We start from the raw sequence: 25,586 nt of genomic DNA, 5'->3' as shown, positions 1-25,586 counted from the left end.
AATAATAGCTGTCTGTATTAAAATCCACAGCAGAGAGTTTAAGGGTCTGTTCTGGAAAGGTTTTATATTTTAAAACAATGCACCATGGGGACCTTTCAAATGTGTTCCATAAGAGAATTTATGCATTGTGACATTCAATCCGGCTATATCAGGACATAAGTAATTTATGAAAAGTGAACCAGCAGTTTTGTAAGGTACAGCAGTCCTTTCAAACTGAAGGACCCCAGGTCGCAGCTAGTAAATTATTGATTTAATATAGCACCATGCTCTTCTATGACCTGTAAGAAGACATTGCTTTTCAAACTACCTCACTTCATTTATGAGAATAATTTATATATCATAATTTTCATTATACAGTGTATTTGATAATAAATTATACATTACAAAAGTAAAGAGACAGATAGAAAATTCCAAGTAGCTTGAAGCTACGTTGTATGTATTATGAAGTATCTAATATAGCTGAACACTTCAAAGATATCTCTCTCCATGTTATTGGTTTGCTGTTCTATTTTACTTTCTGGAAAGGGGAAACTTGTTCTTCTCTGTCACACACTCCTGTCCTGTCTCAAACCACAAGTAGACAGGCTTATTTATGGCAAAAAAATCTACAAAACTTGTTCTTATCTTCCTTGTCAGCTTTATCGTTGCGTATATTATTCAGGAATAAAACTACCATTGGTACATGATAGTTTGGTCCTCACATCAATGCATTTTATTTAATGTATTTGGTTTCTAATTGTGTGATTTGTGTGCATGTGTGCATCTGCTTTGTGTATGTGTGTATGTGTCTGTATGTGTGTGTGTGTGTGCGCCTGTGTATACATGCGTGTGCATGTGTCTGTGTGTGTGTCTGTGTGTGTGTGTGTGTGTCTGTATGTGTGTGTGTATGAGAGAGAGAGAGAGAGAGAGAGAGAGAGAGAGAGAGAGAGAGAGAAAGAGAGAGATCACTTGGGATCGTTCTTGTTTAGTTGGGTTTGGCTTTTTAACTTTGTTGTTTGTTTTTCTATAGCTGAGAATTTTCTTTCTTTCTTTAAATGTTTATTTATTTATTATTCTCTAATATCTACATCCTACCTGCACTTTCCAATCCCTCTACTCCTCCTAGCCACTCCTGTCCCCTCTCTTCTTCCCCCGCATTCACTTCTCCTCCATTTCCCTTCAGAAAAGAGCAGACCCCGCAAGGATATCACCTGACTAGGGCATAAAAAGTTACAGAATAGGTAGAAACCCTTATGTCAAAGCTGGTGGAGGCAACACAGTAGGAGGAAAAAAGTCCAAGAGAAGACAAAAATAAGTGTGAAAAATAAGCCCCATTACCATAAAAACAACAAACTCCATAATAATATCACACATGCACAGGATCTAGCTTAGACCCATATAATCTCTGTGATTTTTGCTTCAGTCTCTGTGAGCCCCTACAACCCTTCTTATTTGATTCTGTGTGCTGTGTTTTCATGGTGTCTTCAACATCTCTGGCTCCTACAATCCACCACCCCCACCCCAACACACATATACACCTTTTCGGCTGGGTTCCCCAAGCTCTGCCTAATGTTTGGTTGTGGGTCTCTAATCTACTCCCATCAGTTGCTGGATGAATCCTCTGCCAGGACAATTATCCTAGACACTGGTCTATAAGTATAAAAGAATATCATGTTTCCTTCTACTGACTTTTTTTTCTTTATCCTTTTTTGTTTTTTTTTTTTACTCCCTCCCCACTCCCAGTTGTGTTTAGTTCCTTTCTAGCTGCCTACATTATCCACCTTCTGCTTCCTGTCCATACAGGCAATGTCAAGGATGGATTTTCTCTGGTGGCCTGTACATTGAGTTGGTTAGCCACTCCCACAAATTCTGTGCTTACCATTGCCCTAGTGCATCTTGAAAGCAGAACAAAGAGAAGGTTGAAGGTTTTATGACTGGGTAATGTCTCAATCCCACCACTGCAAGCCTTGCCTGGTCACAGAAAATTGCCAGTTCAGGATCCATGCCCCCCATTACTAGGAGAATTTACTAGGTCACCCTTATGTATTCCATGGAGTTTCCATTGCATTACGTTTCCTAATCACCCAGGAAATGCACTACCCCCCCACACGCAATTCCTATCCCCTCTTCCACTAATCTCTTTCTCCTCTTCCCCAACCTATCTCTCCTGTTCCCATCACCACCCACCGCCAGTCTACCTAAAGAATGTGGAAAGGAGATTCATGTATCCTACCCCCAACTCTCCTTTTTTCTTAGCCTTGCTGGGTATGTGGATTGTAGCATGATTATCCTTTACTTAACAGCTAATACCTACTTTTAGTGAGTTCATACCATGCCTGTCTTTCTGGGTCTAGGTTAACTCACTCAAGAAAATATGTTCTAGTTCTATCCATTTACTTACAAATTTGATGGTGTTATACATTTGAACACCTAAATAGTATTCCATTGTGTAAATATACCACATTTTCTATATCCATTCTTTGATTGCGGGACATCTAGGTTGTTTCTAGTTTCTGGCTATTTTGAATAAAGCATCTATGAAATAGTTGAGTGCAGATTCTCAGAAAAGAATCTCAAATGGCTGGGAAATAGTTAAAGAAATGGTCAATATATTCTTATTCATCAAGGAAATGCAAATAAAAATAACACTGAGATTTTAACATACACTTGATAGAATGGCTAGGTTCAAAAGCACAAGTGATGGGCTCGTGTTTGTAAGGATGAGGAGCTAAGTGGAACACCTCTGCAATCTGGTGGGGGTGCAACCTTTTACAACCAGATTAGAAATCAATATAGCAGTTCCTCAGAAAAATGAGAATATATACATGTGGGATTATGAGAGAGGGGGGGCAGAGCATGGTGTTTGGGAAGTGGGGAGGATCTGGTAAGAGCTAGGGAGGGGAAAGCATGATTAGAGTACATTACATTAGAGAAACTTGAAGCAATCCCACTAAAGTCAGGGACTAGACAAGGCTGTCAACTCTCTCCCTACTTATTCAGTAGAGTTCTTGAAGTCCTACCCAGAGCAATCAGACAGCAAAAGGAGGTCAAGGGGATACAGATTGGAAAGGAAGAAGTCAAAATATCACTATTTGCAGATGATATGATAGTATATTTAAGTGATCCCAAAAGTTCCACCAGAGAACTACTAAACCTGACAAACACCTTCAGCAAAGTGGCTGGGTATAAAATTAACTCAAATAAATCAGTAGCCTTCCTCTACACTAAAGAGAAACAAGCCGAGAAAGAAATTAGGGAAAGGACACCCTTCATAATAGTCCCAAATATTAAAAAATACATCGGTGTGACTTTAACCAAGCAAATATAAGATCTGTATGGTAAGAATTTCAAGCCTCTGAAGAAAGAAATTGAAGAAAATCTCAGAAGATGGAAAGATCTTCCATTCTCAAGGATTAATATAGTAAAAATGGCCATTTTACCAAAAACAATCTACAGATTCAACACAATCGCCATCTAAATTCCAACCCAATTCTTCATAGAGTTAGACAGAAAAATTTGCAAATTCATCTGGAATAACAAAAAACCTAGGATAGCTAAAACTATCCTCAACAATAAAAAGACTTCCTGGGGAATCACTATCCCTTAATTCAAGCAATATTACAGAGCAATAGTGATAAAAACTGCATGGTATTGGTACAGAGACAGACAGGTAGACCAGTGGAATAGAATTGAAGACCCAGAAATGAATCCACACACCTGTGGTCACTTGATTTTTGACAAAGAAGCCAAAACCATCAAATGGAAAAAAGATAGTATTTTCAGCAAATGGTGCTAGCTCAACTGGAGGTCAGCATGTAGAAGAATGCAGATCGATCCATTCTTATCACCCTGTACAAAGCTTAAGTCCAAGTGAATCAAGGACTTCCACATCAAACCAGATAGACTCAAAGTAATAGAAGAAAGAGTGGGGAAGCATCTCGAACACTTGGGCATTGGAGAAATTTCCTGAACAAAACACCAGTGGCATATGTTCTAAGATCAAGAATTGACAAATGGGATCTCATAAAACTGCAAAGCTTCTGTAAGGCAAAGGACACTGTGGTTAGGACAAAACGGCAAACAACAGATTGGGAAAAGATCTTTACCAATCCTACAACTGATAGAGGGCTTATATCCAAAATATACAAAGATCTCACGATGTTAGACTGCAGGGAGACAAATAACCCTATTAAAAATGGGGTTCAGAGCTAAACAAAGAATTCACAGATGAGGAATGCCGAAAGTCTGAGAAACACCTAAAGAAATGTTCAACATCTTTAGTCATAGGGAAATGCAAATCAAAACAACCCTGAGATTCCACCTCACACTAGTGAGAATGGCTAAGATCAAAAACTCAGGTGACAGCAAATGCTGGCGAGGATTTGGAGAAAGAGGAACACTTTTCCATTGTTGGTGGGATTGCAGACTGGTACAACCATTCTGGAAATCAGTCTGGAGCTTCCTCAGAAAATTAGGCATTGAACTACCTGAGGACTCTGCTATACCTCTCGTGGGCATATACCCAAAAGATGCCCCAACGTATAACAAAGACACAAGCTCCACTATGTTCATAGCAACCTTATTTATAATAGTCAGAAGCTGGAAAGAACCTAGATGCCCTTCAACAGAGGAATGGATACAGAAAATGTGGTACATCTACACAATGGATTACTACTCAGCTATCAAAAACAATGACTTTATGAAATTCATAGGCAAATGGATGGGACTGGAAAATATCATCCTGAGTGAGGTAACCCAATCACAGAAAAACACACATGGTATGTATTCAGTAGATATTAGCCCGAATGTTCGAATTACCCTAGATGCACAGAACAGATGAAACTCAAGAAGGGTGACCAAAATGCGAATGCTTCACTCCTTCTTTAAAAGGGGAACAATAGGGGTTGTGGATTTAGCTCAGTGGCAGAGCGCTTGCCTAGGAAGCGCAAGGCCCTGGGTTCGGTCCCCAGCTCCGGAAAAAAAGAACCAAAAAAAAAGGGGGGGCGATGGAACAATAATATCCTTGGGAGGGAATAGGGAGGGAAAGTTTAGAACATAGGCAGAAGGAACACCCATTCAGAGCCTGCCCCACATGTGGCCCATACATATACAGTCACCAAAGAAAAGATGGATGAAGCAAAGAAGTGCAGGCTGACAGGAACCAGATGTAGACCTCTCCTGAGACACACAGCCAGAATATGGCAAATACATAGCTGAATGCCAGCAGCAAACCACTGAACTGAGAACGGGACCCCTGTTGAAGGAATCAGAGAAAGAACTGAAAGAGCTTGAAGGAGCTCGAGACCCCATATGAACAACAGTGCCAACCAACCAAAACTTCCAGGGACTAAGTCACTACCCAAAGACTATACATGGACTGACCCTGGGCTCCAACCTCATAGGTAGCAATGAATATCCTAGTAAGAGCACCAGTGGAAGGGGAAGCCATTGGTCCTGCCAAGACTGAACCCCCAGTTAATGTGATTGTTGGGAGGAGGGTGGTAATGGGGGGAAGATGGGGAGGGGAACAGCGATATAGGAGGGGAGGGGGAGGGCTTAGGGGGATATTGGCCTGGAAACCAAACCAGGAAAGGGAATAACATTTGAAATGTAAATAAGAAATACCCAAGTTAATAAAGATGGAGGAAAAAATACTTGTCAAAAATGTAATTAAAATGGGAATATAAATGGCCTGTGCATTATACACACTCACTGAGGAATATCCCAGTGGATACAACATTAATGTGGATTAATTACTTTCAATTGGCTTGGATTTGCTGTTCTCTCCGTAGAAACCAGAATCTACACAGCCCTCATATTTAAACATTATTCTATTGATTATACTCAAATGGTTAAAGCTGCTTATTTTCCATAGAGTTTTAACCCTCAGTACAAAAAGCTGTAGTGATGTCTAATAACCAAGGAAACAGCCAAAATGGACCTCGAATCACAGGGAATAAAGCCAATGTTGTGTATGGTTGATTAGTAGAGGATCTATTTGGCTTTTGAATTGGGTTTAGGTGATATTCCTAGCATAATTTCTCCTAAAGAGAATTGTGTTCTGTGCTTTAGACATCATCTCACTGCAGTCTAGCATTGCTAGCTGAAGTTTACATAGTTATCTAACATAACATAGACTTTTTTTTTTTACATTATACTGTTCTTAGAGAATAGGTGAATCATGATAAGACTTGTATGTCAGAAAAATCAATAGCAGGAGTAAGAACACTGGTGACTGGAATAGCCATGTAGAAACTGCTGAGAGTCTGCATTGTAACAGATAAGGTTGAACAGATAGAGAGAAGAAGATAAATGACCCCAGCATATAAACAGCAAATCAGTGTTTTACTTGACCTTGGGTCAGGGAAAGGAAGTAAGAATAATGGCCTGTTTTAGAAAGAGAATGTTAACGTTTTAAATCCCTGAAATAATTTGGCTCTGTATGTATGCACAAAACATAATTTTCCAGTGCTGCAATGTAGTGATTAATTATAATTAGCTACGTAAACATTAGGACAGTTGCCAGGCTGGCACATCTCAGTAACATCAGTGTGCCATTTTCCAAAGTATGCTCTAGAGAATTCTGGTCCTATAAGATATAATTAAAAAAAATAGTTTTCCAGCATCAAACACCCTTTTAGTACGTCCATTGAATTACCTAAACTGTAATATCATATAAAATCATAGCTTTTGTGCCTTTGTCTCATTTGTATATTTAATCAGAGAACGGTAACTTATTTACAGTGAAAATAGAGACTTATCACATACCATTGCACCCAACCACAGTTTGCCCTCCCTCCACTCCTCCCAGCTGCCCTCAGCCTACCCTCCCCCACAGGTCCACTCCCCTTTTATTTTCTCTTCAGAAAAGAGCAGGCCTGCAAGAGACAGCAGCTAAACAGTACAAAACCAGAAATAATGAGACAAGGCAAAAGCCCTCATATTGAGGCTGAACAAAGCAATCAGAGTTCCCAAGAGCAGGCAACGGAGTCAGAGACACACCTGCTCCCACTGTTAGGAGTCTCAGAAGAACACAGTGATGACAACAGCCATGGCACAATGACCAGAGGACCTAGTGCAGTCCCATGCAGGTCCCATGCTTGCCACTTTAGTGTCTGCGACCCCATGTGAGCCCTTCTTAGTTGATTCAGTGGGTCTAATAACATACCATCAAATATAACTTTATACCTCTGTAACATTTATGATCACATTTCAAATGATGAGTCAATAAATCCTCCTGTTTGAAGAAGGAGTAGAAAGTTCTTCACGTACCTTTTGATCTTCTATTTGTTAAGACAAAGGAAGGCAAAAGATGCCCTTTTCCCAAGTTCACTACTATGATGAAGTTGAGGTAATAACATGCAGAGATGCTACAGGCCAACGTTAGATGACTCAGCGTAATCTATTTATACTGGATAAGCATGAAACAGATCTACTACGCTAGGTTTCTATCAGATACCATAAACTCCCCTTATCTATACAATCACACACTTCTCAATTATTCACAACCTGCATAAAGTTAGGCTTCATTGGCTATGAATTTGATCATGTTGACAAAAAGGAACAAAGAACTCATTACCAGGAATGTTTACAGCACCGGTTCTCAACCTTCCTAACTCGGTGATCCTTTAAAAACAGTTCCTCATATTGTGGTGACCCTCAACCTTAAAATTATTTTGTTGCTAATTCATAATGTAACTTTAGAACTGTTGTGAACAGTAATATAAATACCTTATTTTCCAATGGTCTTAGGTGTCCCCTGTGAAAGGATAGTTGACTCCCAAAGGGTCACCGATGGAAAAATTGAGAACTGGTTTACGGGGTCTATAATTAGTGACCATAGGACATCAAATTATCAGCCATCTCCATATATTCATACAGAAATCCTTCATGTTTATAACTGAAAATTTCCATCAAAGTCTGTAATGTGCATGACGCAGAATACAACACATGAAACAAATCAAAGTTGACAGGCACAGAAAATGTAGGAAGATGCATGTGCACTCATGACTTAGTCACAGAGCTAAGCCTGAATTAAAAGGCATCATTTTTATTCATACTTCCCAAATATAAAAATAAACTTCCTATTCTGTGTATTCAAAGTATGATTTTAAGGTTATAACATTGTAGAAATCAGAAAGAAATTAAAATGCATCATTCATTCTTTTTTCAATTTATGTTTTTCATTCACTCTATTATCCTGACTGCATTTTGTGTGTACTAACAGTATTTTTCTTTTATTGGATATTTTTATTTACATATCAAATATTATCTCCTTCCCTCCTTTCCTCCCTAGATACCTGCTTCTTCCCCCTAGATTCCCCCTGCTTCTCCCCCCCCCTCAGCTGGGGACCTAGCCCAGGGCCTTGCGCTTGTTAGGCAAGCGCTTTACTACTGAGCTAAATCTCCAACACCTCTCCCCCTGCTTCTATGAGGTGCTTCCCACCCTCTCACTCCTTCCCATCTCTCAGCCCTGATATTCCCCTACACTGGAGTATGGAACCTTGGCAGGACCAAGGGCCTCTCCTCCCATTGATGCCTGACAAGACCATCCTCTTCTACATATGCGGCTGGAGCCATAGGTTAGCCCTCCTGTGAGACCAGCTCTCTCCTGCGAGATCTGGGTATGGAGAGCTGTGGCACAAGGGCAGCTCTGTGTGCAGAATGAATCAGAAGGATCCTGCCCTGTACTGCTCCTCAGTTCCTCTGTCCTGAGGGCTCTGGGCGGATCCCTCTGAGCAGAAGTGCTGGTCTCACCTGTGCCCTCAGGTGTGACAGCGCTCCAAGGAGTCCAGCTCTCTACTGGCTGGCGGAATCCGGGCACAGAGAGCTGTGGCACCGCGTCAGCTCTGGGCACAGACAGAAACCAGAAGCGCACCATTCATTCGTAAAACACTCTTGCGCTAGTAGCATTAGCAGCTGAATAAGATTATCAGGATTGAAAGAGAAATATACCTGACTACTCTCATTTCAAGGACAAAAGTTGAAGAAAACAATGACTCTTCGATATTTTCATCACATCATTTTATTATTTCTTGAACATTCTGGATTTATTAAATTCCAACTACTTAATCTGCTTTTACTGCATATTAAAAATAGTCGAAATAAGCTATTACAACCCTGGTCAATACAAATTTGCTGTTTTGAAAATATTACTTTGCTTTTTAAAAGTTTGAGTGGAAACAAAGTATGGACTTTTCAAAGTGCCACAGTTCTTGAGACACCTATATGAATGACCACATTTTAATAAAACAAATCAAGTATTATTTAGCAAACTCCAAAGATAAAACCTAAACCTCATACTTAGTTTCTATTCCTGTTGTGATAAAATACCATGACAAAAAGAAGAGCTTAGGAAGAAACAAGTTTTGTTGTGGCTCATAAATCAAGGTAAAATCCATCTTGGTAGATTAGTAGCAAATAGCAGGAGATTCAGACAGTAGGTTACAAGGCATACTCAGTCCGGAAACAAGGAGGGGTGAACATGTATGCTCAGCTTAGCGGCTGGATCCAAGATCAGGGAATGGTGCTGCAAAGTGAGTATGTCTTCCCTTTTCAGTAATCCAATGATGATCAAGTTGATAGTTGAGACTAACAGTCTAAGTCTACCCCTTGACAAATTCATACTCAAAAAATATCACTTGTAATAGCAATCTTCTATTCATTGCCACCCAAGTCTCTTAGTAATTTTATAATGCAAACATCAAGAGTCTATGCAATCTTTAGAAATTCCAATAATTTACGAGTCTGTCTCATCTGAAACTCTAGTGAATTTCTTAACCAAAAGCCTCTCTAAAATCAAAATGTAGTTATATAATTCCAAGATTCAGTGTGACAAAATACTCCCATGCCAGAGTGGAAGAATAGAATCAGGGTAGAGTAATGAAGAACCACAGCAAAACCTAGTAGAGAAAGCACTAGATAATAAAGCCTCCTGTCCAGGATGGCTATGAAATTGGCTGGATGCCAATGGGCTTAGGCAGCCCCACTCGTGTAGCATGCCTCCTATAACATCCATGGCGTCTTTCTTGCATTAACTTCCCCCATATCTGTAGATTCCCTAACAGCCATGGCATCGTCCTGGGGTCTTCAGTCTTTTACAATCCTCTTTAAACTTCTATTACAGCTTCACAGAATAGCCTAATTGGCTTACCTGCAGGGTCAACCCTGCCACACATAGCCTGGCTTCACTTATTCTCTGAAACAATTTCAACAAATCTAGGACCACTTGGACAGCACTACCATGTAGTAGTGCAAGCTAGAGATGTAACCTGTCTGTCCCTTAGACTGATACATCTTCTGTGGGCATTTTTCCTATTGTCCAAGTGTGGTGCAGTAGGCTTCAGATTGCTTTAATAGTTAGAGCTGCCTTCACAGAACCAGACTAAACACTTTCCTGTCTTAAGATTTCTCTTTCAAACAAGTTGATTAATTTTCTTTAGATTTAGATTCAACCAAATTCCTAGGATAGGCAAAAGAAAACCATATTCTTGAAAAAAAATACAAAAAGTTTCCTCCTCAGTTTCTGTGCACCTCTACAATCTCTTGAACCAGATAGCAACTGTTCACATTTCCCCGACCATTCTTGTCTTCCAAGCCCCCTGTTTTTAAAAATCTTTAACATATAGATAGGTAAAGTTAAACCAACCCTTCAGGCTATTAAGTGCCAATAATAATAGAGGAGGAAAAATAAATTTCTTCACAAATCCATATCCTTTCCTTTTGTATTAATAAATGAATTTACTTTTATAAAAAAGTATTAGAAACTTAATCACTAAAGCAGTAAGCAATGAGAAGGGAGAGACATTTTCAAGAATGCGCATTCTATAACTTAGAATGTTATGGTTAAGGAGTCCTTGCTGTAAAAGCAAGAGAGTCCAGAAGGCCAGAGATAAACGGGTACAGAGAAGGTACTCCATAAAGAGTACAAAGGTCGGTGCGAACTGATATGGAGGAGATCTTCATCAAAGATGAATCAGTAAATGAAAAAGATCATGGAGAGGAGGGGGTGTAGGTAGGCCATCAAGCAACCATAGAGGTTGAGTATAAAGATCTCAGCAGCCCGACACATACCACTTTCACACTGGCACTTTGTGGAGAAGATTTTAATGGGGGGAGGTGAGGACGACGACGAAGAAGAAAATATAGCAGCAATAGCAGTGTAAGTAGGTTATATGTATAAAAATAACAGAGTATTACAAATGAAAATGGTTGGGATTTTGTGTTCAAATGATCCCCATAAGGTGAAAAATAGACAAAGAATATATTTTGTAGTGGTCTTGGTGCATTTTTAGGATTCTTGTTGAAATAATTTTTTATTAATTATTTTATTTCTTTACATGTCAAATGTTGTCCCCCTTCCAAGTCTCCCCTGGGCAAACTCTGCAACCCATTTCCACTCCCCTTTGCCTCTAAGAGGGCGCCTCCCCACCCACCCCTCTAGCATCACCCTATGCTAGGGCATCAAGCCTCCACAGGACCAAGTACCTTCCCTCCCATTGATACCAGATAAGGTTGTACTCTACAACACATGCAGCAGGAGCCATGGACAAACTCATGTATACTCTTTGGTTGGTGGTTTAGACCCTGGGAATTCTGGATGGTCTAGTTACTTGATAATGTTGTTCTTCCTATGGGATTGCAATACCCTTTGACTTCTTCAGTCCTTCCTATAACCTTTCCTTGAGAAGACATACCTTGAAAGACTTCCAGTGAGTTCAATGGTCAGTGATTATATATATATATGTAAGCAGAAGGGATCCCAGGCAGAGGAAAGCGAAAAGTTCCTATCAAAGATCCATCACTTAGGAATGTCACTGGGAAAAGGCACAGGAGGCAGGGCCTCTCAGTGTATGTATTTTGGAAAAATCATTCCATAAGGAATCCATAGGTATGGGGGAAAAATTACTTCTTCACATAACAGAATATAAAGTTTCCGACTTCGGTCTTCCTTTACTAACTGCCAAGTAACATTTAGCAGTTTGAAGCCATTCTTTTTTTTTCTAAGTCCTCATTTTAGTTGCTTTTGATCTTCCTCATTCATTGTTTCCTAAGTTGTTTTTCTGCATTAAGAATATCAGCGGGGTTGGGGATTTAGCTCAGTGGTAGAGCACTTGCCTAGGAAGCGCAAGGCCCTGGTTTGGTCCCCAGCTCCGAAAAAAAGAACCAAAAAAAAAAAAAAAAAAGAATATCAGCTCTCACCAGTGGAAGGGGAAGCCCTTGGTCCTGCCAAGACTGAACCCCCAGTGAAAGTGATTGTTGGCGGTAATGGGAGCAGGATGGGGAGGGGAGCACCCATATAGAAGGGGAGGGGGAGGGCTTAGGGGGATGTTGGCCCGGAAACCGGAAATCGGGAAAGGGAATAACAATCGAAATGTAAATATGAAATACCCAAGTTAATAAAGATGGAAAAGAAAAAGAATATCAGCTCTCCTGGATATATAAATATTTAACAGCATCTTAAAGTTTCTCTGTGTAGGAGACCACAAATTATATCCTCTCACTGAATTTTAGCGGACCTTATGTCTTCTAAATGGCAAGAATACTTTCTATTAATTTACCAGACGCTTTCAGCTTCATCCGTTTGGGGAAATTTGTGTCTAACGTAGCAAATGGTCAGTGTCAATGCACCATGAACTGGTTTGACTTCAGGACAGAGAAAGATGGGAGAGGAAAGACAATGCTTGGGACAGTGCTTGTCAACCTTCCTAATGCTATGACCCTTTACTACAGTTCCTCACGTTCCGGTGACCCCCAACCACAAAATGATTTCGTTGTTACTTCATAACTGTAATTTTACTACTGTATAAATTGTAAGGTAACAATCAGATATGCAGGATATCTCATATGCAACCCAGAGCTTCAGAACGGGTGGCTTGGTGTGAGAAAATGTATTTGCAAAACTATTCATGTCCATGTATGGAAATCATTACCTTCACAGCAGCATAATTACAGTAGAATCTGAGTAACATTACAAAACCTGACGGCTCTCCTGTGTGTTTATATGCTTTCTCTTCTTTACGATGATGTCAGTAAGTTTACAAGTTTATAAATGAGATGTCATCATTATTACGATTAGAAATAACTGTTATAAGATAGCTATATTGCTTTGCTTTAGATGACAGTGTATTCCAAAGCTTATAAAGTTTTATAAAACCTTCATTTTTTAAAAAAATACTTAACACTAAAGAGAATTGTATAAGCATGGAAAAATAAATGTTAAGTTTAAATTTTAATAACTGATTTTGAGTAGACTGAGAAGATATTCCTATTTTAAATTTTTGAATGTTTTTCATAAATATTTTATCATTTTTATTCAACAGCACCCTGTGGAAGCCGTTCAACAGGTTCAGAAGGCACAGTGCTATCACCAAACTACCCCAAAAATTACAGTGTGGACCATAATTGCGTTTATTCTATAGCCGTTCCCAAGGAGTTTGGTAAGTAAGATTCATCTCAGCGTGCCTTCTTCATTTCTAGACATGCCTGACATTACACGTTATTTGAACACTTTTCATGAGAATATCTACTGTGCACAAACTGCTTTACTCTGCAACTGTTTAAGTAGTAGCTTTGTGATAAAACTGAGGTCATTTTATTTAATCTTAAACAACAGTCAAGTATACAGGTGAACAACAATACAAAAATGAAAACAGGATTGTTTTTTTTAATTTTTAAAAATAAAGACATCCAGTAGCCTTGCAAGTGCCTTCATATTGGGATGACATAAAATGAGAAATTACTGGAGCAGAAAGCAAAGTCTGCTAAGCAATATATACATAAATTCAAACATATAACTATTACAACAGCAACAGAATTATGTATAATACATATGTCAGGTTTATAATTTATTAACACATTTTTAGTGGAAATGTTTTGATTTAATAAAGCTAATTTCTAGAACAATGACTATAAATTGACAACAAAGAACACGTCAGATCCTCTTGTTAACCTGAAAATCTTTTGTATATTAGCACTGAGACTATACTGGGTCCTTTGCTGTCTCAACATCTGCTTGATTGACTGTGGGTCTTAGAAGTCACTTAGATGGTTTAAAAAGTTGTTTGCCCTGAGGTCCAGCTGGATTTGTCCTAGATTAAGCTCTGTTCATGCATAGGTAGGCAAGGGAAATTTAATGAGCAGTAAAGAGTTGTGCGAGTAGCTGAAAGTTTATATAAACTTATAAAATTAAGATTGACAGCATTATTCTGTATGACAAAAGATTCATTGTAGCCATCGTGAATGTCTGGGTCTAGGTAACTCAGTACTCTATCTATCAGAAGGATGTGGATTTTCATCAGTAGACGCCATTGGATAACAACTGATTTCTGCTGCTGATGTGTAAAATAAGCTGATGTTTCCAGTCCAATTTCTTGAAACCAGATACTACCTATACATTCTCCTTTCCTGCCTCTAAATCTAAGACTCTCACCTTAATTGAGAACATGGCCATCAGACAGGAAGTATTTGACTTTCTACTTTATCATTGCGCTAATGCTGGCTATGATGCTAGCATTAGCAAGATGTCAACTTCAGTACTGTGTGAAGTATTTCTTCAACACAACATATGGATCGATTTAAACATGTTTGAGTTCTTCAGTATTGAGGAGAGTGACCTTTTAGAATGAATATCATCCTCTTGTGTGGGGGTGGGGACTTCATGGGCATTGCCTTTGTGTCCAAGAGCATCCTTGGCCTTCTAGAATTTTATGGATCGCAGATGCAAAAAAAAATTACATAATTGCTGACAGACTCCATTGAATGATTGAACAGAAAATGCATAGCTCGCTGAGTTCCCTTTGAAAGCTATTAATTTTCTCTGTTCTACTCCCTTTGGAAGAAGCCAAGTGGCCAGAGGAATAAGAAAGAGAAAAGTTAGGCATTTTATTTTTTCATATATACATGCCAGTCATCATAGTGATATTTGACATTAGTTAGTGTATGCTTCATGAGTAAGAAAAATTATTGATTGAAATAATAATTACTTAACAAATTCTTAATGAATGTAAATTTTATTTTGGCAGATTAATATTAATAGAATTTAATCCTGTTAGCTTAAAAGTAATGCCATATGGAGATAAGCATGAATGACTTCTAAAACAAACCTTGAGTTGTAAATGGATAAAATAAAGTACACTTTGGTTTATTAATGCAAACATAGTTTTGTTTTATAAATGTTCCATATTCATTCTATTTATAAATTTAAGCATATGAGTTCATATTAAAGCCCCTTGGTTCATTTTGTGAAATTTTCATAAACTCTTCATTTGTGAATGACAATTCTGTCAACAAGAAAGAGCTGTGCAAAAGAAGAGAGATGTGTGCATCAAGAGTTCTTTTCTTATACAGCATGAGAGTACTGGCCTACTGTAGCCTGATTTCTGGGATCAGGTTTTAGCTCAACAACTTGTTTTCATTGCTGTTGGACAAATTATAATTTCAGCCCAGTTGATTTTCTCATCTTCAGAACAGTGATGATAACGGCTAAATCATGGGGTCATATTATAATTAAACTTCACCATGTGAGAAAATGCTTGGCACACCGTTAAAGACATGGAGACTCCTTTGTTTAATTCACATTCACATAAAACACTCTCAAACCCAACAAATCGAATGGCCTAGATTTATAGTTGAACTAGGTCTTAGAATTCAGATGGCTTGACAATGAAATGATTCTTCGTATTATTTAATTTATGAAATCCAATGTTAAACTGTATAAATAAACACCAGATTCTCAAATATGTACACATCCAGCTCTTCCAATTGTGTCTCACAGCTTACTGAGGGGAGGACTGTGGGATTAAACACAGACAGTTCATTCTTCCTGTCTGTACCTCTAGCTCTTTGGTATCAGATGATTAAGCAATGGTCAATGGCTCCCTACAAATCAAATTCCTATTTTGCCTCTGTCTGTTCTCTTTCTCACTCTGCCATAATTCCCTGCTATTGCCACACTGAGCTATTTCTCATTGCATTTTGCTACCGTTTTATCACATACCACTTCTCATATTTTTTCTCTGTTCCTGTCATTTGTTTCAAATTATGATCATTCCTTCTTTTATATCTTTTAGATGGGAATACTCTTAGAACTTGACTTGTAAATCACTTAGCACATTATCTGTCAAAAACACTGAGTTCATTTGTTCCAATTGCCTTTTGAATAGGAGCTGGGGCTCTGAAATAGTTACTCTCAGAGAAAGATCATATATTAAAACATTAAAAGTGAAAATTTTCTATATTATTCATTAAAGATCCTCTATAATATGCTATATTACCTCTCAATAAGATTAAAAGGACCACTGTGTCCTTAGTGTAAGAAAAGAAGAGTTGCTTCACACCACCCCAGATGAGTTGGGGTACTTTTCACAGCTTGTGTGTTATCTGGTCATGCACATTTCTGTGTTTTTGCCTGGGATGCAGTTGAATTCATATACAACACATGTGTCCATAACTTGATTCTGCTTACTGAGAGCAGACTGTCGGTAAACACCGATTCTCCTCACACTCTCAGTAAGACTGATAGCTCTCTACGTTCCCATACATCTTACTGGTGTTAAATTGAACCTCACATCTTAAGGCAATTTTCCAATATTTATACTCTAGCTTTCCAGTCCTATTGCCATTAAGAATAACAACTTGTTTGTTGGAAAAAGTTTATTGGCATTTTGCTATTATTTTATAGTATTAAGCTATTTGATTTGACTCTGATATTAAAACAATTATTAGCAAAATATATTTAAATGTTCTGACTTTCTATTGTCGATCATGAAGAGGTTTTTTTTTTCCTTAGTAGTTTGGATTCTCAATTATTCACTCATTAGTAACTGAGAAAATATGGAACCTGATCTTATTTTGACTTCTGTAGTGGAAAAATACTGTAGATGGTGAAAACTCTTAACATGGTATAAGAAAAAAAATTATCAATATAAACATTTAACAGAGCATCAGGATCTGAGTAAGGAATGACAGTCTGCAATGTGGACTTAGTAAAACTGGTTAGGAAATGTGAGTATCTATTCCAAAAGTTTGCTGGAAAAAGAAATAGTGTAAGTAACAACTTCAGCCAGAGATCAAAGGGTTTTTGTTTTGCTTTGTTTTGCTTTCAGATTTTTCTCTTGAGATAGAAGACACTGACATTTTTATTATAAAGCTCAATGAGAAAAACACAACTTAGAGGGCAAAGTTGAAGACATGAGTCTGAGCAGTTAGCAAAGCAATCCTCTAGGCATGGAGGAGACAGAATTTAAGGAAACTTGAGAATCTGCTTTCATGAAAAGGAATATTTTATAGTAACATAAGCAGCTATACAACAATGTAGGTTCACATAGTGTATTAGAGTCATAATCTGTCTCAATTTTCCAACTTTGATTTCTCTACAGTGCCCATCGAATTCCTACTGTGAGATTCTCTGTAATGCACAGTGCATGCATGCACAAAGGCTGCTTTAATTATGTGCTACACACTTAATAGCCTAAAAAAATTATTTCTCAGTTCCAGAAGCCAGACATCTGAAAGTAAGATAATGTTATACCCATCCAGCAAGCTTTTGGAATGAAACTTTCTCTGAATCTTACAATCTTGTGGTAATTCCAGGAAGCCCTTGGGTTCTTGGGCTGGAAGCAGAGTGACTGTTGCTGCACTCATCTCTATAGCACGTTGTCGCCGTCCTGCTTGTCTCTCCATCTGAAAACTATTTTGCTGGATCATAATGATAACAATTACTTAGGGCCCACTTAAATCAGGTCGATATCACCTTGCTTCTTAGCCAATTAAATCTGCTAACATCATCTTTCATGTAAGACTATATTCTAAGCTTTTGTGTTGATATAAGTTTGGAGGGCAATACTTAATTAGAACAATAGAGTACAAGCGACATTAACATAATTTTAAACAGAAAATTTAATATTAATCACCACATAAGGGACATATCAGGTATACATTATAGAGACTATAAATTTAGATTGAAATTTTATGCAGAAGCCTAACTTGTAAAATATTTTGTAAGTTAAATCATATGTGTATAATTTTAATATTCTGGTCAGATTTCTAGAGAGTTCCATCTTCTAAAATATCTTCGCTCAACCTATTTCTTAGCACTTGTCATCTATAGACTAGTTTTTGAGAGAAAATATCTAGGAAAACGATAAATGGATATAAAATCTTCTTTTGTCCAGTTAAGCTGTGTTTGTCTCTTATTCAGTCTCTGGCTTAGTCTCTTCATTACACATGTGTCAAGTTCCCAAATCTTTAAATCACCTGAAGACTTCTTCACTCTAGTTGTTAAAAATCTTTTCTGCACTGCCCCAGGTCCTTTTTGATGTTATAAAATCTTTTTGTGTTTCCTGTCAATGGTGTCAGGGTTTCATGATGCAGCCTACAAGGACATCAGCTATCTTCATGGTCCTATCCTTTCAACAGTGAGGACATGATACTACCTCCAGACGTAAGAAGTTTTGATTTTGTTTTTATTTGTGCTTTTGATTACAAAGCTTTCGCTATCTTCAATTCCTTTCTTTTGACTATAATATAAATTTTTTCCGAAGAAACTCCTATATTGAAGAAACTTTTTATGGCATTACTTACATCATGCAATTAAAATTCTTACAGTATCATTACATTAATTTATTTACTTTTAGTCACTTATTTATAGTGAGTGTATCTACTTGCAAATACATGTGCCACAGCATCCATGCTGGAGAGGAAGGACAACTTGCAACAATTGGTTTTCACATCCCATCACATTGTTTCTAAGGCTCAAACTCAGGTCACAAAGTAGGTATCAAATACTTTTATCTGGTAACCCCTCTTGCTGGCCCATTCTTAAAGAAGGATTTAACTTTTTATTTCATCATTTACCGTAATATTGTATTGGAAATGCTATAATTAGATAAAATGCCTCATTAATTCTGACAATATTTATCAGTCTTAGTGAAAAGCTTCAGTAGCACATCTTTCACTTTGCATAAACTCTTGGGCTGTGATAGCTGGCCATTGGAAGTGTAGTGTTCTCAAGAGTTTGAAAGGACAGTACATGCCACTAGACTAGAACTAAGAGGCATACATACCGCCATGAGTGTGTACACACCACCATGAGTGTGCACACACCACCACGAGTGTGCAAACACCACCATGAGAGCACACACACCAAAACGAGTGTGCAAACACCACCATGAGTGTGCGCAGACATTGCTTTTGTGTTTGGAATTTTTTGGGTGTGGAGACATGTTTTAGAGCTGTGAAGCTTTTCTTTTAAAGCTTAAATGGAATGGTTCGAATTGTGAATACATTCCTTTGAATTTTACATGTTTATTGGGCCATTTGCCTTGTGATAAATCTACTTGCAGCTTAACGTCCCCTGTTGTACTCAGCATGGTTTATATAATTTATATTATAGTTACCTGTCATTCTACTTAATTCAGTAATTTATTGTCAGTAATTTCTTCAATATTTTAGTGACAAATTGCTTCATCGTTCTTTCTGGACGCTACTTATGTTAGTAAATCACTTTATTGGATTTCTTTTCAGTTGTGAAGTTTTCAGCATCGATAAACTCTTAAGAAAATCAATAAAGACTTCTTTATATCTTTTCTTGAAAGTATATGACACTTCATTTTAACACCACTATTACATCAGTATCAATGGCTATTATTGTTCAAATGTGAGCATCATCTTACAATAATAATGCTCATAAAGTATATGCTTATTCAAAATTTGCTTTTATTTTTAAATATTACTTTCATGTTTTTAAAAAAGCAACTTAATTTGTATATAACAGTATACACCATAAAAATGTTGTTAACTATTGAAAGATAAACACATAGATATTAGAATGCCTAAATAGTTAAATGTAAAACTTATTTAGATGTATATCAGAGTTATTCAATAATCACAAGAGATTTCAGAAGAAAAGAAATTCCCAAGAGGCTGGAATAAGTCAAATGGAGTCTTTATTAACCTCTAGTGGGACTGTTCCAAGTACATTAGTAGGTAGGAGCCCTGTCCTCCAGTTATGGGCAAAGTATGAAATTGTGACTACACAGAAAGCAGCTGTTGTTACAGAAGCAGAGAGATAACAGCTAAATGGCTAGGCAGGTAACATTTAACTCAGGTTACATTGTATAGGAATTCCTGGTTGGTCCAGAAACAAGCTTTATGTGATAATTTTATCAGTAAAGTATTCTTAAGGAACTGGGGGGTAGACACGAGAAAGTCCCAGACTCCAGGGAAATGAGAGGCAATGGCAATGATTTTAGCTGAAATATCCAAAAACTGGGAGATCCAACCTGTAAAGACCACCTCCAGTAGACAGGCACAGCCCACAGTTGAGGGACGTGGTCACCCAAGCATCTCACAATTTTAAACCCAGAAATGTTTCTGCCCAAAGAAAAGACAGGGACAAAAAATAGAACAGAAACTGAAGAAAAGGACATCCCAGAGACTGCTCCACCTAGGGATCCATCCCATCTACAGACACCAAACCCAGACACCATTATTGATGCCAAAATCACTTGATGACAGGAGCTTGATATGGCTGTTCCTTGAGAGGTTCTACCACGATCTGACCAAAACAGATGCAGCCAACCATTGGACAGAGCTCCGGGACCCCAGTGGAAGAGATAGAGGAGAAACTGAAGGAGATAAAGGGTGTTGCAAACACATAGGAAGAACTGGACTCCCAGAACTCTCAGGGTCTAAACTACCAACCAGAGTATACATGGAGGGATTCATGGTTCCACCTGCAAATGTAGAAGAGGATGGCATTGTCTGGCATCAATGAGAGGGGAGGGAGGCTAGAGAGGCTTTATGCCCTAGTATAGGGGGCTGCTAGAGAGGTGAGGCAGGAGTGGAAGAAAGGGTGGAGGAGCAAAGAGGAGAGGGGAGAGGGGAATGGGATGGGGCATTTTGTGGAGGAATAAACAGAAAGGGAGATATCATTTGAAATGTAAATGAATACAATGATTAATAAAAAGTATTTTCATGGGATGCCATGACTATAGTTTAGTTGTCTAGTTGTCTACTACAAAGTCCTCACTGGTGCACTCAGAGTCTCTTGTCAGTCTACCCAGAGGTAAGGCAAGTGATGTGCAAAAGAATAATCTTCAGTGTCTCAGATCAAACCTCAGAAAAATTCTCACTACACATTACAAGTCATCCTTGTTAAACTCATGTTAATTGTGGTTTTGTTTTATTTAGTTATTTGAATAAATTATCACAGTGATGCTTTGTAATGTCTAGAATCTCAGATTAATAATGTTGAAAGTTTAATGCCCTTAAAATAGTCAGCATTAAGTCTTATAATAGGTGGAATGAGTTTCTTGCTCCCTATCAGTTATATGCATATATCACTACATAGAGTCAGTTGATGTCTTGGTAAGGTATGTATGGCTTATATTGGTCATTATTTTGGATATCTATGAAGAAAGTCATTCCCGGTCATGTCTAACTGATCAAATTTGAAGAGAGGAACTAGACATTGTTATGTGACTAGATCTTTGGCAATGGACACAGGATATGTAAGAGAACAAAGGTAAGACTAAGTGTTTACCAGAGCATGATTTATAAAAGCTGATAGTTGCTCAGTATTTTACACTGATTCTTGGATCTTTTTCAGTAGTGCCATAAATAATAAAATAAAGTAGCAGCCATCCAGATATAAGAGCTGTATGAGATAGTAACGGTCATAATCTCTAAAGTATACAGATACCATTTTTCTGGTCATTCAGCTTATCCCAAGGAGCTTTTCAAGTAACTAATAGGTTCTCAAGTAGGGTGTCCTCCTGCAAAGCTATGACAACTTGTGATGACCTGAGGACATGAAAGGCTATATGACATGTTAATGAAATGTGACAGAGGGCCTAGTTCTGCCTTACATATAAAAGTAGTTTTCATTTGAGAGTCAGTATTTGGTTTTAATGGTATAAAAATTATGAAGTAGTCTCGAATGAAAATATATTTCTCAGAATTTGAGGCAATGGGTTCTTAAGGTTTGCATAGTAGAACATTTTTTATGGTGAGCTCTTTGTGACTATTGGGATGTCTAAAATGATTGTGAGGAAGAACATATTTTTAGAATGATATTATAATTAAATGTGACTTCTTGACCCGGTTCACAAGAAATTGAAGATGGTTATATTTGTGGCTGTACTACAGAAGCCATTGCAATGGCATTGTCATTAAAGAGCTTTAAAGAAGCTTGGTGGAGCTGGTCCTATAATGTATGTATGTATGTATGTATGTATGTATGTATGTATGTATGTATGTATGTATGGTATCATTAAACGCGGAGGCAGAGAGCCTGCTGGGATAGGCAATAAGAACAACACAGAAATCAAGCCAATGGCAGCAAAATATTCATCAGCTAAACATCAGTTGTACCTAGTACTTTTAAGAATATCGTCAATAGGTTTCTAAATTGGTAGGGCGATGGAATTGTTTAGTAATTTACCTTGAGATTTCATTTACTTTGGCTTTTAAAATAGACCAATTACACTGTGAAGTAGTTAAATCATGAGGTTAATCATCCCATCTTCTCTGAGTAAATCTTGGATATTGAATTTCAGTCTCTGAAGGGCTTGTATTATTTTACGTTTGACTTTATTAATTATTTTAATTGAGGGTAAGAATCTATGGCAGTCCCAATTTGTCAGGCTTATTACAAGTACCAAAAACTTAATTTAATTTATTATTATTTTGGCCAGAGCTTCCATAGCCAGTATGAGATATTTAGTCATTGCAATATTTATGAAGATTAAAATGAGGCATAATTATTCATTCACCATTTTACTATGTAAAACTATTGTACACCAGGTTGTGTTTATTACCTAAATTTAGTAAGTTTCCAGAGAGTATTTTTAATCTGATGTGCTCTACTGATTAAGGCCACAAAAGTTTACCAGTTGTTATATTTCAATAGATAGTAATATTAATTCCAAACTTGTAATATAGAAGCACAGAAAACAATGATGGGTACTTTATAATTTCAGTAGTGAGATTGGTATAGTATTTGTAGAATAGCTTAAATTAGTAAGTAGGAAAACAGGTTTTACTTCAATTTTCTGTTTGCATATTTTCTGCCAAGATTTTTGTTTGTTTTTGTTTTGACTTGATTTTATTTTTTTTATGTTTGTTTGGATTATTTTAGTAGATATTACACATACTTCTGTATTTTTATTTTGACTATATTAATAACTTACTCCATAATAACTCATAACAGTATGATGAAAGTTAAAGACTCTCTCATGAAAGTGATTACTTGCAGGCTATAAACCTCTCATCTTAAGGATAATTTGAATAGTCTTTAGTTGTACCATGAAGGTATCAAGATGGTATTTTTATTAAATAAATAAATGCAGATATTCATACATACGCACATACATAAAATTGGGATCCTTGTAACAGCAGGTTTCCAAGCAACGGAATTGCCCAACATTCACGAGATCTTCTTGAGATACCTGCATTTTGTAATTTATAGCTTAGCATTCAACATAACAGCTTTCCCATACAACTGACTAATAACATATATAAGAAATAAGGTATCAGAATTTTTGATGAGTTTCCTATGAAAGCGGGCAATGCCTGCTTAAAAAACAGAACAAAGCGCCAAGGACCAGCCACGGCATAAGAGAAGGTGTTTCTGGGCTGTCAACATGTGTCCTGCCTGATACAGCTTTTCCATTCTGCCTCTATGTTGTTTTCTCTCTGGAGATTTCTCTGTCTAGATTCTGTTTCCTTGCTATTCTAAGAGATCTTTCTGTTCATGTAATGCTTGCTTATATGTGTGTCAGTTCTCCAAGAAATTCTCTTTTTATCCTAAACAATTTTCTGCATAGCTTATCTCCTGCAGAACAAGGTCCAGTCTTATTTTACATATCAATCCAGTCATTTCTGCCATGTTTCCTTTTGATTATCTTACTAATAATCAGCATCCCAGTCATTTGATTCTTGAGAGACAGCAAACACACATTTTTCTTCACAATGCAAAAGAATTCAGAGATCTGTCTACCTTTGTTAAGGACAGATGATCCAGAACTCAGTAATTTATTTGCCTCTGTAAGCATAAACAAAAAAGTTAGGTGGGCGGGAGTGCTCAAGATCACCACTCCCTTAATCTCTTTCTAACAGGAATTGTAATTTCTAACAGGTTGGCTCACAGCACAGCTGTTTTTGTTCCATTAGATTTGGGAAGTCCCTCTTTTAATTCAAATTGCATCCTTTTATTTTGCATGATTGATAAACTATATATTTTTGAACACATGTATTTAGAGCTCACTCACATAGCCTTAAGGGCTGTGCAGAAGGTCCCAGTGCTTACCTTTTTGCTCAGTCGTAGCCACGCCCCCGACACCTGGACTCTACTGTTTCTAATTATCATGGAGTCATCAACATTAACAGGGAGGACGTTCCTCAGAAAGAAAGAGTCCTCCATTGCTAAGGGGTCCAGAAAATAAGCACATTACTATACAAACAAGCCTTATGCCCACAGTAGCCATCAATACTCGAGGAGGGTCACCCAGGGCACTGTACCAGGGGCAGAAATAATGTTGCTCTGTCCCCACCAGGGCCAGACCAGACTATGCAACAAAGTATCGCTATGACAAGGTAAGAGCCTGTTCTGTAAACAGATAAAACAAGAATGATGGGTTATGATTCAATATAAGGCAGAAATGTAAGTTTGACACATGCTCCAGGTTCAGTTAAAGAACTCACTCTTGCTTCTCAAGTTTTACAACTTCTAGCATAGTGATAAAATCTGTAATAAAGAAAACTCAACAGTCTGTAAGTTTTCTAGCAAACAACAGCACCTCTTTACGAAAGCAGACCAAGAAGAAGAAGAAGAGGAGGAGGAGGAGGGAGAGAGAGAGGGAGAGGGGAAGAGGAAGAAATAAAAGCCTCAGATGACATGATCCTTGCCTTGACAAGTCCCCACTATATACAGTCAGGATTTTTAGTTAGGACAAACTCTAAAACAGTTCCAAAAAGGTACCAGAGAGAAAAAGAGGGTATTTCTTGGCTTTGGAGTTTTTATGCATGTTTGAATCATCCTGTGTGAAGGTACAGACCTGCATGATTTAAATTTCCTGCTATACCCAGTGGAAAATCTGCAGGCTTCCTACTCAGTTCTCCATGCCTGGGGCTCCATGTGAGGAGGTTGAGAAAGCCGTGCTGCTGACAGTCAAACATCAAACACATTTTCAGTCTTCTTAACCAAAAAAATACAGTAGTAGAAATTCGTATGTCATATTATATACATATATATGAGTATTTCCCCTGCTAACATATTTTGTATTCTCATTCCACTTCAAACAAAATTATTTCCTTTAAATTTACAATGAAATGACTATAACGTGCTGTAGAATATGATTCGATGAATTTTCCAAGTGACTGCCATTTGATCTAATACAGGTTCAAATGACAAATGTCTGCTCTGAGACATTATGTGACGGATGTCAAGGTTCCTGTTCCACATTTCTTTCATTTTTTAAGCAGTTATGAGTACAATTTTTACTTAGTAATTCAAGATAAAATTGGGATACATTGTACAGTACCATGAAATATAGTTGTTTACGCATAGATTTTTCAGTATTTCACAATGGCATATTCTCTCATGT

General features: G+C 37.6%; 1 protein-coding gene and 1 long non-coding RNA gene across 3 annotated transcripts in view; one reads left to right on the top strand and one right to left on the bottom strand.

Annotated features, from left to right (window-relative positions):
• Positions 1–25,586, top strand: part of Csmd3 (CUB and Sushi multiple domains 3) — a 1,310,498-nt gene that overhangs the window by 1,027,648 nt on the left and 257,264 nt on the right. The window contains exon 32 of the mRNA XM_087559497.1: positions 13,302–13,418. Coding sequence (XP_087415623.1) covers positions 13,302–13,418 — 117 coding nt within the window. The remainder of the gene's footprint in view (positions 1–13,301; positions 13,419–25,586) is intronic.
• LOC120093811 (uncharacterized) overlaps positions 1–25,586 on the bottom strand; it is a 64,157-nt gene that overhangs the window by 29,911 nt on the left and 8,660 nt on the right. The window lies entirely within an intron of this gene.

The sequence above is a fragment of the Rattus norvegicus genome, chromosome 7 (genome assembly GCF_021556685.1).
Source record: "Rattus norvegicus strain SHRSP/BbbUtx chromosome 7, alternate assembly SHRSP_T2T, whole genome shotgun sequence".
Lineage (NCBI taxonomy): Eukaryota > Metazoa > Chordata > Mammalia > Rodentia > Muridae > Rattus > Rattus norvegicus.
This window is presented reverse-complemented; position numbering and strand designations above follow the sequence as displayed.